Source organism: Hyperolius riggenbachi, chromosome 3 (genome assembly GCF_040937935.1).
Source record: "Hyperolius riggenbachi isolate aHypRig1 chromosome 3, aHypRig1.pri, whole genome shotgun sequence".
Classification (NCBI taxonomy): Eukaryota; Metazoa; Chordata; class Amphibia; order Anura; family Hyperoliidae; genus Hyperolius; species Hyperolius riggenbachi.
Window position 1 is genome coordinate 495,490,359 of NC_090648.1, and position 15,928 is coordinate 495,506,286.

The 15,928-nt window shown below is 42.8% G+C and overlaps 1 protein-coding gene across 1 annotated transcript; it reads right to left on the reverse strand.

Moving 5' to 3' along the window:
• Positions 1–6,023: 6,023 nt before the first annotated feature.
• LOC137562423 (E3 ubiquitin-protein ligase TRIM11-like) lies at positions 6,024–7,733 on the reverse strand. The gene has a single exon (XM_068273767.1). The coding sequence runs from the start codon at positions 7,731–7,733 to the stop codon at positions 6,024–6,026; it is 1,710 nt and encodes a 569-aa protein (XP_068129868.1).
• Between the last annotated feature and the right edge of the window lie 8,195 nt (positions 7,734–15,928).

The window sequence follows — 15,928 nt, forward strand, 5'->3', positions numbered from 1 at the left end:
GGTCGCAGTCAATGCGCAGGAACCGCTAAGAATTAGCCACAGACAAACCAGGAGGGCGCCTGTGAGATACGGGTGATTACAACTTCACCCACTGGTTCAGGGTAAACTGCCACCACCACTGGTATGGGCCAGTGGACCCGATTTACTGACTGAACCTGCGAATAAAACGGTTAAACACACGGTATTCTGTCTAGCCAACAACAAACAAACAGTAGCGTATCTTCAGAGACCCGGGATCAGTTCTGTGTGTGTGCTGATAAGCAGGGTAGCGGATAGTGAATGACTTGGAGAAAGTCGTTTATTCACGCAATATAAATAATTAATATATACAGACAATTATTAAAATCAACAATTATTAAGACAGTAATAGCCAGTATGAAATAAAAAGGGAGAAAATACTTATGGTTTGTGGAAATATGTCCTTTTGTGGGAAAATCATAAAGTTCTTGGTTTCAATCAAAGTTCATCAGAATTCTTTGTTCCAGGTTACAGAAGAGATGGCCAATCAAGATGGCCGCTAGCACATGTGTCCTTTGTTTCAGATGGGTCAGCAAAATGGCCACCAGCCCTATGTCCTCTGACTGGCAACAGGATGTTCTCATGTGGATGGAATGGGAGGACTCAAGCCCGCCTGCTGGCTCTGTGCTTTTGATGAAGCTGGTTTGGGGGTGTGGCAATGCCGGCCCCCTCTGAGCTACCAACAAATGACAGTTCATTCCCTCTGAGAGATTTTAGAGCTAAACTTATGATTTGCTGTAACTCCTGAACCGTACACGTTATATTTAGGGGGGTAAGAGATTCATACTTGTTGGAAAATACAGATTAATATGACATCAGACATGGCTAAGCCAGCAGGTCAGGCTCCTGAGAAGATTCATATCTCAATACCCAGATGTGCCATCACAATGAATTTCATATCAACCCAATGGCCAGATGTTACCGAACAAGACTATATGAATATCATAGCTGTGCGATATACGGTTTTCGTATACCGACAGGAAATCCTACCACCCATGCTTTCTTATGGCCCGTGCTTGGTGCCGTTGAGTCTGGAGTGGGAGCAGGTTTTGAATAGCCCCCTGCTGGGATTAGCTTCCTGGCTCTCCAAGTTATGAAAGGCTCAGGCTAATTAACATCTAGGTGTCACCTGGTTCCCAGAACAGAAAGGGGAATTGTGCCTTCCACAGGGAATATGTCCATGCTAATTAACACCTCCCCCCAGGCTTCTACTGGGCTGAGACAAATCCCCCAGCTGTTCCTAGGCAGAGGGATACTACACATCAAATCTTGGTTCTATTGATCTGAAGCGCAATCGATGCAGAGAATCGAGTGCGATCGCTTTTTCTTCACGGGCGGTTCCAGGACGCGTCTGCGGCCCCGCAACCGTCCGTGACAGTAGGCTAAGCATTTTACTACTACATTCTACATTTTACTGCTATTCCAAGGCAGTGGAGGCAAAGTTATTTTTAACAGAAGATAAAAAACTATCTCCTAGAAGAAAACTTAAAAAGAGTCTGAAGCCAGTTGAAAAATTAGTTTTTACCTTTCATTCTGCTAAAGGATCATGGTCCCTGCTAAACTGTCGCATTCCCGCGGCTGAACAAGGGTTGTCTACCCCTCAAATCCTCAGGGCAAATACCGGGGAGTGCATCCTGATTGAGGCAGAGCTTAGGGCAATAGCTCTGCCTCTCGTCACATCAATCACCGCTAATTGCTGCCTTTCCCCGCCCCTCTCAGTCTTCTATCACAGAGGGGCAGGGAGAGGCGGAGATCCGCGGTGGATTGACGCGATTGGATGCAGAGCTACAGCCCTAAGCTCTGCCTCCCCGGGTAGCAAAATCCATGACCAGGAAAGTCGTGGATTTCTGCCCTAGGATGGGGGGTAAAAACCTTTGTTTTGCCGTGGGATAGCTGCGGGGGGCATCTAGTGGCCAAATGGTAAAATTAAACCTAAATACATCTCATTAAATAAAAATACATAAAATACCCAATTAATTAATCCCTTATCTCCCCTCCCATAGTTACCAAAATAAAACACTTTTATTTAAGAAAAAAGGGACATTTAAAAATACATTCCTAAGTAGTTACCTTATGGACCTAACTTTTTTTTATATGTATGTCATGAGGGTATATTACTATTATTTTTGCAAATAAGGGCTTGAAGTAGTGATGAACACAAAACTGAAAAAATATTTATAAAATATTGTTACCATAAATTGTGATAGGGACATAATTTAAATAGTGTAATAACCGGGAAAAGTGTGCAAATAAAATGTGGGTTTTAATTACAGAAGCATGTATTATTTTAAAGCTATAATGGCCGAAAACATAGAAATAGTTTTTGTTCCCATTTTTTTCTTACTATTCCCATTAAAATGTATTTATAATAAAATAATATTTAGCAAAATGTACCATTCAAAGAATTCCTAATTGGTGGCAAAAAACAACAACAAGATATAGATTATTTTGTTGTGATAAGTAAAGATAAAGTTATTGGTGAATGAAAGGGAGGAGCACCGAAATGTGAAAATTGCTCTGGTCCATAAGGTGAAAAAAAACCCCTCAGGGGTGACCTGGATAAAGACACCGATGGAGGTGCCCTGGGTAAATATTGTAATAATAATAACTACAGTTACATCTCTCTAGATGAAAACACCAAATAAATTGGAAAAAATATTTGTTAGAGCACATAAAGAACAACACTTTTCACGGATGCTGTCCTGTTTCTCCAGGTCTATACAGTGCCTTGTTTAGTAATGCTAAGAGCTTTAACACCTCTGAAGTCATTTTATATAGAAGATGAAAAATTATCTCCTAGGAGCAAACTCAGGAGAAAAAGTACCCGTATTTTTTGGACTATAAGACGCTCCAGACTATAAGACGCACCCAGGTTTAGGGGGTAAAAACCAGGGGAAAAAAAAATATACTAAACCTGGGTGCATCCATAGTCCAGGAGTGTCTTATGGACCTTGTTACACTGCCATGCCAAGTTACACTAACCCCTGCTGCCCCCACAAACTATACTAAACTACACTTTACTAACTTCTTCTGCCCCCATCCGCCCCCCCCCCCAAGCTACACTGCACTACACCCCCCCCCCCTCCTTTCTTTCCCCAGCTACACTAACTAAACAGTAAATTTACAGTACACTTAAAGAAAATCTTACGAGCCTGGGTGGCAGTAGCTGGGTCCAGTGTGCGTGTCCATGCCATGTAAATGATGGCAGCAGCAGCACCGGTGTGATCCACAGTACTTCTAAAGGTCATAGCAGCAGCTGCTGTAACTATGCCCACTACTTGTCCTTTGATCTTAATCTCCTCAGTGTACCCCGCAGCAGCATGATCCACAATGTTTGCATGTGGCATTGGAGAAGCCACCGTTATCAGCATAGCTGGTCCATTGATCTCGCCCAGAAGCCGCAATTATCTCCAATGCTGATCCTTTAGTAAATAAATGGTCCTAAGCGAGCGGCAGCAGTCCAGAGCAGCATAGCAGCAGCTGCTGTAACTATGCACACTACTTGTCCTTTGATCTTAATCCCCCCCAGCGTGCCCCGCAGCAGCGCGATCCATGTTTGCACGTGGCATAGGAGAAGCCGTCGTTATCAGCATAGCTAGTCCTTTGATCTCACCCAGAAGCCATCACCTCTAATGCTGATCCTTTAAACTTGTCCAGAATACGCCGCCCGCCGTGATCTCCAATGTTTGTCCTTTGATCTTGCCCAGCGTCAGACCTCATTAGCGCGATTCCCGGCTGACAGGCAATTCAGCCGCTATAGCGGCAGAGTCCTCAGGCTTCTGTACCACCTTGTTTACTGGCGCCCTCTAATGACCTGCGTTGCACGTGCGACGGGTCATGGGGTGACGTACGCAAACAAGGTAGTACGGAAGCCCGAGGACTCTGCCGCTATAGCGGCTGAATTGCCTGTCAGCCGGGATTGCGCTAATGGGGTCTGACGCTGGGCAAGATCAAAGGACAAAAATTGGAGATCATGGCGGGCGGCGTATTCTGGACAAGTTTAAAGGATCAGCATTAGAGGTGATGGCTTCTTGGTGAGATCGAAGGACTAGCTATGCTCATAACGGCGGCTTCTCCTATGCCACGTGCAAACATGGATCGCGCTGCTGCGGGGCACGCTGGGGGGGATTAAGATCAAAGGACAAGTAGTGTGCATAGTTACAGCAGCTGCTGCTATGCCGCTCTGGACTGCTGCCGCTCGCTTAGGACCATCTATTTACTATCCAACAAGCACCAGGGTAGGTTACATTCAGACATTCGGACTATAAGACGCAGGTACTTTTTCTCCCCACTTTTGGGGGAGAAAAACTGCATCTTATAGTCCGAAAAATACGGTAATTGCTTATGGGCCCATGGACCATATCCTATTAACTTCTCTGAGTTTTTCCCAAGGGGATATTTTAAAATCTTGTCAATAAAATAAGTTTTCAGCCACCAGCAAGCAAGAAATTGCTCAAAATAAGTTTGATATTCCCTTCTTACTTAATGTTAGTACTTTTTCAATTGGAAGGTGCTGAAAAGTTATTTGTTAGAGAAGGTGAAAAATTATCTTCTTGGAGAAAACTCAGGAAAAAGCTACTATGCCCCTTCATGTGTCTTATGCAATCAATTTTTCGCACCCTCTCAACCTGCCCATCTACCTGCCTACCTACTGTATATATGTACTGTATATACTCGAGGATAAGTCGACCCATGTATAAGCTGACCCCCCCCCAACTTTTCCCTTAAAAACCAGGAAAAATAGTTTGCCCCGAGTATAAGCCGAGGGTGTGGTCTCCCTCAGATGATACACCACCGTGCATATAGTGGGGGCACTGTGGGGGTTAGTCAAAAAGTAGTGACTGGAGTATAAGCCAAGACCCCCACTTTTGGGCCACTTTTTTTGGCCGAAAAATGAGGCTTATACTTGAGTATATACAGTATCTATATCTATCATTGATTTATTGTGCACCAGCATCTTCCATGGCGCTGTTCAGAGTAAAAAACAAACAAAAATGAGAACATAAAAATACAGACACTGGCACATTATATAGAAGAGGTAGACAATATAATAGCTATAGCGACAATTGTATCATGATTCTCTAACAGTGATTTTAGCCCCTTTATTGAAAGAACAAATAAATAAAGAACAATTTGTTGTTTTAAACAAGTAAAATGGGGAGTGGGGGGCACAATACATTCTATTTAAAGGAGTTATCAGGCAAAGAAAAAAATATGAGTTTCACTTACCTGGGCTCTTCTACCAGCCCCATGCAGCCATCCTGTGCCCTCGTAGTCACTCACTGCTGCTCCGATCCCCCGCCTCCAGCTAGTTCTGCTTCTACCAGCCCCATGCAGCCATCCTGTGCCCTCGCAGTCACTCACTGCTGCTCTGGTCCCCCTCCGTCAGCTAGTTTAGTTTTTGCCAACCTCAGGGTCGGCGGGCCGCATTGCGTCCATTTTTACGCATTCCGCTGGTGCAGGAACATTAACACATACATTTTACGCATGAATGGTTTAACGCGCAAATTTTTACGCGTTGAACCACTAACACGTAAAAATGTATGTGTTAATGTTCCTGCACCAGCGGGAATGCGTAAAAATGTACGCAATGCAGCCCACCGACCCCGTCGGCAAAAACTAAACTAGCTGACGGAGGGGGACCAGAGCAGCAGTAAGTGACTACGAGGGCACAGGATGGCTGCATGGGGCTGGTAGAAGCCCCAAGTAAGTGAAACTCATTTTTTTTTTGCCTGATAACTCCTTTAAAGCAATTCCAAGGCGTTTCGGGAGACAAGTTACAATTATTCTTATTATTATCTTCTTATTCATATTTTTATACTATTTCAGGATCTTAAACGATTGGTCTTCTAAGAGAAGATTGGTTGTGAACTTATCTCCTGGGGTTTATTACAAGACAAATAGACAAGACAAATACGGTCAAATTTATATTACGCTTTTCTCCTGCCAGACACAAAGCGCCTGAGCTGCAGCTACTAGGGCATGCTCAGTAGACAGCAGTAGTGTTAGGGAGTCTTTCCCAAGGTCTCCTTACTGGGGAAATTATGCTTTAGTTTCCCGGTGTCCTCATACACACCTTTTTGAGAGTCCGCTGTTTTCTTAGTGGATCTTTTCCACAGTTTTTCACAGGTTACAATTCTCACTGAGCTATCTAAATATGTCTCACCTTGGTATACAAGATATACCGAGAGAGCAGCATGGAGGGGCTCAGTGAAGGTGGCGGTGAAGGTGTGTAAGTGTTGGATGGGGTCACACAGCTCATAAAAGGACAACTGCCCGGCCTCATAATCCAAAAAGATTCTCAGCCGATCGCTGGTAATATTGTGAGGCAACAGTGTTTTTTTACCATCATGTACAGCTGAATACTGGTAATAGAATCTTTGCAAGCCCCAAGATTTATTATTATTTGCCAATTCTGATTGCTCTCCTTTCCTCTCTATACTGGGATAAGACATTCCTATAATCCACCCTGCCCTTTCACTGCACTCAAAGTCCCAGTAAATCTTTCCCCGAGATAACTTGTATTTGCTCAACACTTGGTTGTACTCGAATCTCTCCGGTCTTTCATCTTCATATTGAATTGTTGGGAGTCTGGACACTTTCTTCGAGTCATCCGATATATTCAAATGCTTACCAGCTGTATCCACATCAAGGGAGAAGTCTGTAGGCTCTTGCATGTAAAATGACACATTTGCACACTTGGCGATATCAAATAAACCTGTGTTCAGCATCTCTGTGATGAGAGTCTCATTCGGGTCATGCAAGTCCAGGAGTAATTGTTCATGCACCTGTATGTTATCATGCTTATCACCAGTACCATACAAGTCTTCTGTGTCCTGTAAAACAGTCAGTGGGTCAGTTGTATCGCATAGCTTCTCAATGCGATGCATCTTCCTGGACAGCTCATTCTTCTGTTTTTCCATCTTTTGTATAACATCAGATATGGGCAGCGACTTTATAGTCTCCTGCCTGGAGACTTCATCCAGGACTCTATTCTCCAGGTCATCCAGCTGTTTTCTGATGTCACTGAACAGAGCAATGATTCTCTCTCTCACATCTTTGTCCTTTTCTTGAGCTTTTATCCTGTGTTTCTGCAGACTCTTGACTTGTTGGTCAATCTCCTGAACATCTGTAATGATCTTTAGCAGCTCATTCCTAATCTTCTGCTGCTTCTTCTCAGAGGCCTCACCTAGACTCTCCACCTGGTGTCCGCGGTGGTTTGCATCCAGCCTGCAGGCATCACAGATACAAACAGCTTCTTCCGTGCAGAAATACTCCAGGGGTTTCTTATGGAAAAAGCATTTTCTCTTCTCTAGGGAAGTGCTGGGTTCAATCAGCAGGTGGTTGGCTGACTTGCTGTGGACTTTCAGATGTTCACCACACAGAGAGCTTTCACACAGTACACAGGACTTCACAGCCGGTACTGGAGAGTCAATACAATAAGTGCAAAGTACTTCTGCTTTCTCTCGTGCAAGAAAACCTTCTACCAGTTTGCGCAGACTGATGTTCCTATTGGTTTCAGGACGTTTGGTAAAGGCTTTTGTACAATTAGGTTCTGGGCAGGTAAACCTTCCAGACCCCTCCTGTGAGTCCAGCACACGATTAATACAGAGTTGGCAGAAGTCATGTCCGCATCTCAGCGTTACGGGATCTGTGTAAGTGTTCAGGCAGATAGAACAGTGCAGGGACATCCTCCTCACATCAGCAGCTGCCATCTCTGACACCAGAAGAGCAGTACTAACCACAACTAATGTTTGTGAACTTCTGAAAAGCAGGGGGCGTGCCTCACATGGTTCAGTGCAGGGCTGTGCAGTGACTTCGCTTATATTGCTGTAAGGCTTAGGTCTCTGAAACTTAAAGTGAACCCGAGGTGAAAATGAACGGATGAGATAAACAATTATAGTTATCCTCCTAATCCTAAAATTATTTTTTTTAAGTATCTCATGGTTTTCTTTTACATTTAACCATTTACAAAGTAGCTTAACCATTTCAGCCCACGAATATTTTACACTTTATGCATTAGAGCAATTTTATCCTCCCCTTCATTCACCAATAACTTTATCACTAATTATCACAATAAATTGATCTATATCTTGTTTTCTCCACCACCATTTAGGCTTTCTTTGGGTGGTACATTTTGCTAAGAATTATTTTTTTCTAAATGCATTTTAAAGGACACCTGAGGCGAAAATAAACTAATGAAATAAACAATTGTATCTTTCTTCCTTCTCCTAAAAATGACTTTTTTAAGATATTCCACAGTTTTATTTTATGTTTAAATCTACTTTTTAACTTTTAACTGTTTTATTGTTTTTGCTTAATGGCACATTCATTGAAGTATGCCAGAGCTAAAATCTATGAACCATTGACCCCGTTTATCTCTTTCCTGCTCTCAGAAGCCATCTTCTGCTAAGATAGTGTTTTATAGTTGTAATTTCTTATCAGTGAGGGTCACACTGTAGTCACTTCCTTTCTGAGTCAGGACTGAGTCAACCACTTACATACCTGATATTTAACTCTTTCAGGCAGAGAAAGAGAAAAAGGAACAGAGCATAGTTATTTGTGTGCTAGGCACTGTGCATACACGTTTATCTCATCATGTCACACGTCACCTCGGGTATCCTTTAACAGGAATATTAAGAAAAAAAATGGACAAATTCATTATTTCTCAGTTTTCGGCCATTATAGCTTTAAAATAATACATGCTACCATAATTAAAACCTATGTATTTTATTTGCCCATTTGTCCTGGTTATTACACCATTTCAATTTTGTGCCTATCACAATGTAATGCGCCAATATTTTATTTGGAAATAAATGTTTTCATTTTTGCGTCCTTCACTATTTACAAGCTTCTAATTTAAAAAAATGTTCGCAATATACCCTCTTCACATGCATATTAAAAAAGTTCAGACCCTTAGGTAACTATTTATGGTTTTTTTTTTGTGTGTGTGTTTTTTTTTTAATTGTAATTTTTTTTTTAATTTGGGTAATTTTTGGTGTGGGAGGTAAACAGTTAATTTTAAACGTAATAATGTGGGTTTATTTTATTTAAAAAAATGTATGTAGATGTAATTTTACTATTTGGCCACAAGATGGCCACAGTGAGATTTTTTTTTTTTTTAGCCCTGGAAGCGAAGTGCTCACTTCCAGGAAGCATATAGAGGACGGGAAACTTTTTTTCTTTGTCAGAAAGACTGCGGCCTCTGATAAGAAGCCGTTGGTATTTCTACCGGGAACTTAGATCAATGAAAAGGAACTATGTTCCCATTCATTGATCTCCGGGCTACCAGAGGGTGGCACGGGCAAGCATGGGCAGACGCGTGCAACTGCAAGGCAGCAGCCTCCTGGACGTGACAATCACGGCCAGGCGACAGGAATGGTTAAATGTTTTACTGTCTCTAATCCGTGGTAGCCTATTGAGTGTCCCAGAGTAAAAATACATGAACGATTGATCTTTTTTTCTATCTCTCCCTGCTCTCAGAAGTTGTATTCCACCAGGAAAACTTTTATGGCTGTAATTTGCTTATCAGTGAGGTTCACTATATTCCTGACAAGATACCGACAAGACAGAAGCTGTCACTTCCATGCCTAGAAATAAACTCTTTCAGGCAGCAAAATAAAAAAAAAATGTAAAACAGCCTGGTTATTAATATGTTTTGTGCCGTACATACACATGTTTATCTCATCATGTCATCATGGTACACTTTAACAATGTAGGTGGTTTCTCAAGTGTTATTTCCTGGACACAACACCTCTGATGAAAGCAGCATGATATAGACTGTAGAAAGTGTACCATTACCATAGATTCAAATGTAGCAATTTTTATTTTTCTGACTTCTTAATAATTCAGCTTTTTTATAATTTAGGTGATGCAGGATAACATCTTCTAATTTTGTCTAAAGGAATCTATTAGGTGCTTGCTGGCTGCATATCTGCAGACTCACCAAAGAGGGGTGGGGTGCCTTGACACCCTAGGAAAAAAAAGAGACAACGGGAGCACAGATAGTCTAGTATGTTTCGGTAAAGGAAGTTGCGGTTTAAGCGCCGGCGATTTTCAAAAACGCCCTGAATGATTCCCTATGTGAGTGTTCACATCTGAGCAGTTCGTTTCCGATCTGCTCAGCAAAGCGCTGCCTGTACCATTTTTGGGATAATTACCCTATAATGGCAGGTATAGGGAAATCGCAAAACGAGAGAGAGAGAGAGAAAGAGAGAGAGAGAGAGAGAGAGACAGGTACAGTATGTGTAAAATTAGGTTAACACAGAATACTTAAAAGTGGGATCTGTGGTGCCATGCTGGGCACTGTGATGCTTTTACGGGAGAATGCAGGGAGCTGTGGTTCTTCTATGGGGCATGCTGGGAGTTCTGGTGCCTCAATGGGAGGCCCATGGGAACAACCAGAAGGTCAGGGAATGCTATGGGGGAACTGCCAGACAACCTGGCGGCAGGCCAGCCCATCCAGCAGAAAGCCAGACTAGCCAGCACAGAAGCCAGGTAACTCTGCATAGTTATGTTGCACTTTTGTATTAATGGAGAGGGAGCTTCAGACATTTTGCTGGGCAGACCTACTTAGACCACTGTTGGGTTCATGTCGATTTAGCTTCACCCACGACCACACCCACATTCTGGTGCATGGCCGCACCCATTTTCTGTCTGGAGTGCTCAACAGTACCCCGGATCTCTTGGGATCCTAGCAACACCCTTGGGCGTAGCAACAGCCAAAGCAATCTCTATGGGGCCCTGGAGCAGAGGGGACCCAGGTTGTATTTGATGTGTACCCTTTTAACTTTCCTTTGGACCTCTACCCTCTGACTTTGTTCCTTAGCCCAAGGACTATACTCATTGTACACAGGGCCGGTTCTCTCATGAAGAAGGTGAAATATTTGCATCAGGCGCAGAGATTACAGGGGCAGCGTGTTTGTGCTGTGTTTACACTAACAGCATGTACTCAGAGTAGGAGGAGAAGCGAGAGGAGAGCGAGGTGAAGAGGTCATCGTTGGGGGAAAGCAGCTTGTTGTGCTGTGTGAGGAGTCTGACAGTGAGTGAGGAGGAGGGAGGCAAGAAAGCAGCAGTATTTCATTTGACTTGCACAGCAGAAGGGAGGAGGTGGCACTGCTGTCCTGACTGAGAAAGAATTAACGATGGCTGGCTGAGGGTGAGCAGTTTGTCACTGAGCTGCAGCATGTCATGTCTCAGGCTATTGCATAGGCTCCCTTGCTGACTGAAAACATTAAAATGAAGCAGAATTACATGGCATAAAAGCAATACGTAACAAAAATCGCACTGCAGCTACTGTATAACATGTCATGCAAATTGTCAGATGCTGTGGGCAGCACGGTAGTGTAGTGGTTAGTGATCTTGCCTTGCAATGCTGGGACCCCGGTTAGAATCCCAGCCAGGTCAACAACTGCAAGGAGTTTGTATGTTTTCCCCGTGTCTGTGTGGGTTTCCTCCGGGTACTCTGGTTTCCTCCCACATCCCAAAAACATACAGATAAGTTAATTGGCTTCCCCCTAATTGGCCCTAGACTATGATACATGCACTACATGATACATACATAGACATAGGACTGTGGTAGGGATTAGATTGTGAGCTCCTCTGAGGAACAGTTAGTGACTAGACTATATACTCTGTACAGCGCTGCGGAAGATGTCGGCGCTATATAAATACTAAATCATAATGCTGTGCGATCATTTAAAATCAGGAGTGGGGGGTAATTCTCACAAATTTGCCTTGGGCAGCAAAGTGTCTAGAACTGGCCCCGATTGTACATTGCATGGGAATGTCTATAGGAATGTCTATTGGCCAATCAACTCATATCCATAGGATGAGGGCAGGTGGCATTGCTCAAAAGTGCCTAGTTTGGAGGGCCCCCATGAACATTTTGCTATGGGGCCTCATAATTTCCAGCTGCACCACTCCCAGCAGTGCTCAGGGGCCCTGGGGTAATTGCCCAGTAAAACTACCCTGCAAATTCTGTATTAATACCAAATATACGTATATTTAGTAGTTTGAATTTGGTAAAACAAAACCCTTTATAATGACTTTTGCACCAGAAATGCCTAGTCACCGGCTACAGCAGAGTCTTGTTATCTTATATCTCCATATTTCACACGTAGGCAGAGTTTTATCATCCAGTCATGAATGCCTAAGTGCGGTTTTGCACGTTCAAAAAAAATAAATAAATTACACAAGTCATTTCTGCAGTGGGGCTGTGGTGGTAATTTGTATCTGAATACCTGAGGGCAAAATGCTTAAACCAGCTTGGTGTTTTTGTCCCCTATAAGACTCCATGGGCTTAATACACATATCAGCAGTAATATAGTCATGCACAGCCCAGTGCATGGCCCTAACACCCTTACTACTGCCAGTTATGCTATTAGCCCGACCTGCAGCACTACGGTAACACTCTGGTTGCACTAATTGCATAGCATGCATTATTTACTGGCAAGTAAGAAGTAAGGGTGTTATTGCCATGCCCTGTCTGCACGGCATTACCGCTGTTGTGTACATCAAGCCCAATGAAGGGGGGGGGGGGGGGGGGGAGTACAATTTGCCCTTATGGTCAGGTTTTGAAATTCACCTTTACGTGTAAATGGCCCCATGTACTTTCGGTATCCTGTAGTAGAAAAAAGGTAATGCAATGCAAGTGTAAAGGTGCCTTAACCTCCCTGGCGGTATGATGCCTTCTGATTTTAGGGTCTAAAAGCAGTAACATTTTTCTCATGTGCTTTTAGATCCTAAAATCATAAATAAATTAATATACCAGCAGTACAAATGACCAATTATCCGTCGCAGTAAAAATCACACAAGTTGGGGACTACCTCTCCTATGCTTCTGGATTCAAATTATGAACGACCCCTAAAGCCCCTGTCTCGTTCATTAGCCAGGGACTATCCCTGTACCTCGCTTTAACCATTTCCCCACCACAGGATATTTCCCCTTAAAGTGAACCAGAGAGGAAGCACCCTTGTGTATTTTACCATGTATATCAGTAAGAACATTAAAGAAAACACCTACCCTGCTCTCCTTTTCATCCTCACTACTAAAAGTGTCTGTTATCAGCTGTGATAAGAATCCCAGACTGAGCATTCAGTCTGGCTTTGAAGGGAATAATTATAGCTGAGTCATTATAGCAGAGCCACAAGGGGGCAGGCTTGGGCTTGAAAAAACACCAGAGAAGACAGACTCAGCTATAATCATTCCGTAGCAAAGCCAGACTAAATGCTCAGTTGGGGATTCTTATCAGAGGTGATAACAGTCACATTAAACAGAGAACAATGAAACAAAGAGCAGATTAGGTGTTTACCTTCATGTTCCTACTGATTTATAAGGTAAAATACAAGAGGGTGCCTCATCTCTGGTTCTCTTTAAAAACCAGATCAATTTTCAAACATCACACTCCTCTCATCCATTTTTTGTTTATTACCTAACATTTGTTGGTGAATTTTCATTTTTGGCCACTAGATGTCCCAATACTATCCTGTGTAGTGAAGAGATGTAAATGACTATGGGATCTCATTGATGCCAGATCATTTACTTCTGGCACAATGATAGATTACTGATCAGTACTCTGCTACAGAAAGGGGAGGGGGTTGTGGTGGTGTATCACAATAGATTCAGGGGGGTGCATTGCTGTAAACACCTCAGTACATGCATCTACACAGGGGCATAATAATAGGGGCTTCAGCCTATGATGTTTTAGGGACCTGGAGGGGGTCACAGCATGAGGGGAAAGCCATGGCTGGGAAGTTCCCACCCCACCCCACCTCAGGCTCTCCCCTCCAGCTTCAATAAGCATGTGTGCAGGCGGCGGGCAGCAGTAGATATACATACCTTCCTTGTATTCCACCGCAGGTGTTCCTCTCTCTAGTGTCTGACACTACTTCCTGTATAAACAGGAAGTAGTGTCAGACACTAGACAGAGGAACATCCACGGGGGAATGCAAGGAAGGTATGTGTATCTGCCGCTGCCTGCACACACCCTTATTGAAGCTGGAGGCAAGCGCAGAGGGGAGAGCCCGAGGTGAGGGCCATGGCTTTCCCCTCATGCTGCGACCCCTTCAGCCCCCCAAAATGGCCCTGAGCGGGCACCCGGTCGGGGGGGGGGCAGTCAGAATCTCTGCAGGGGGTCCCGGTGGCCCTGCATCTACACCTCTGATGCTGTAGTGTAATCCAGATAGGCATAGATACATGATACAGCAGGGGGTAACTGGTTAAAAAGGTCTGAACTCTCCCTTGCTTAACCACTACAGGATGACACTGTTTTAAAACGTCCTGTTGGTCCCTCTTAACAGACCACTGGACACTTTAAAACGTCCTTCAATCCCCCGCCCCCCAGAGAGTTCCCATCAGGTATCTGAGAGCCACGATTGGTGAAAGGGAAGAAATGTTCCCTGAAAAGCCTGTAAGAGAGAAATCATGGCTTCAACGAGAAGCCAATGATTTTTACTGTGTGCTTGTTGTAAGCACAGACTGGTGAATGTGAGGACAAAGTGGTGGGAAAATAAATAAAAAAAAGTCACCCTACAGAGTGAACTTGAATATGTATGTCGTGAGGGTATATTACTTTTATTTTTGCCTATATGGGCTTGTAATTAATGATTGACGCAAAATTAAAAATACACATAAACTGGGTTTATTTAGTCTAGAGAAAAGACGCCTTGGAGGAGATCTAATTAACATGTATAAATACATCAGAGGGCAATATAATAGCTTGGCGGATGAGCTTTTTGTCCCTAGGCCTTCTCAAAGGGAGGACATGATCTGCGCATGGAGGAAAAACGTTTTAGCCATTTATTTAGGAAAGGGTACTTTACAGTAAGAGTGATTAAGATGTGGAATGCATTGCTACAGGAAGTCGTTATGGCAAACTCTATACCTGCATTTAAAGATGACTTAGATTCTTTCCTTGCGTTGAAAGACATCCATGGCTACAATTACTAGGTAATGCCTAATGATGTTGATCCAGGGATTTTATCTGATTGCCATCTGGAATCGGAAAAGGAATTTTTCCCTTTTGGGGCTAATTGGACCATGCCTTGTAAGGGTTTTTCGCCTTCCTCTAGATCAACAGGGATATGTGAGGGAGCAGGCTGGTGTTGTACTTTGTACTGGTTGAACTCGATGGACGTATGTCTTTTTTCAACCAAAATAACTATGTAACTATGTGACATTTCCTTCCAAATAAAAATTGTCGCTTACATTGTACTAGGGAAATATTTTAAATATTGTAATAACCAGGACAAATAAAGGTGTGGATTTTATCCAGCCTGCTGAATTGCTGATCACCTGACACCTAATGGATAAACAGTAACCAACACAACTGTCATCTTCGTGTTTACCATTTATCTGCATCAGTGTTTTACTTCAGCTTACATCTGGAAATATGCCTGAAGAAGGGGACTAGATCCCAGAAAGCTTGGATCATTTAACTCTATTAGTTAGCCATTAAAAGGTATTATTTCTTACAAAACATTGTTTTTTTTCTACCTATATGATTTTATCCAGTAAAATTTTATTTTAAAACTAATGGCCGAAAACTAAGAAATAATGAATTCTCTCATGTTTTTCTTGTTATTCCCGTTAAAATAACCTAAATTAATGTCCAGCGCTGCGTAATATGTTGGTGCTTTATAAATACAATAAATAATAATAATAATAAAATGCATTTAAAATTTGTGGCAAAAAAAAAAGTTCTAGATCATTTCATTGTGAAAAGTAGTGATAAAGTTATTGGTGAATGAAAGGGAGGAGCGCAGAAAGGTGAAAATTACTTTGGTCTATTAGGGTAAAACCCTTAAGAGTGAACTTATTTTTTTTTAAATAAATTTCTTCTGCTCTCCAACCAGAGAGGAGCACAATTCCCCACCCCTTAAGGTGCGTGCACACGTCAGATAAAAGTCTT

What these genes read in the sequence shown, in the direction of transcription:
- LOC137562423 (XM_068273767.1), bottom strand. Translation starts at nt 7,733, where the DNA reads ATGGCAGCTGCTGATGTGAGGAGGATGTCCCTGCACTGTTCTATCTGC.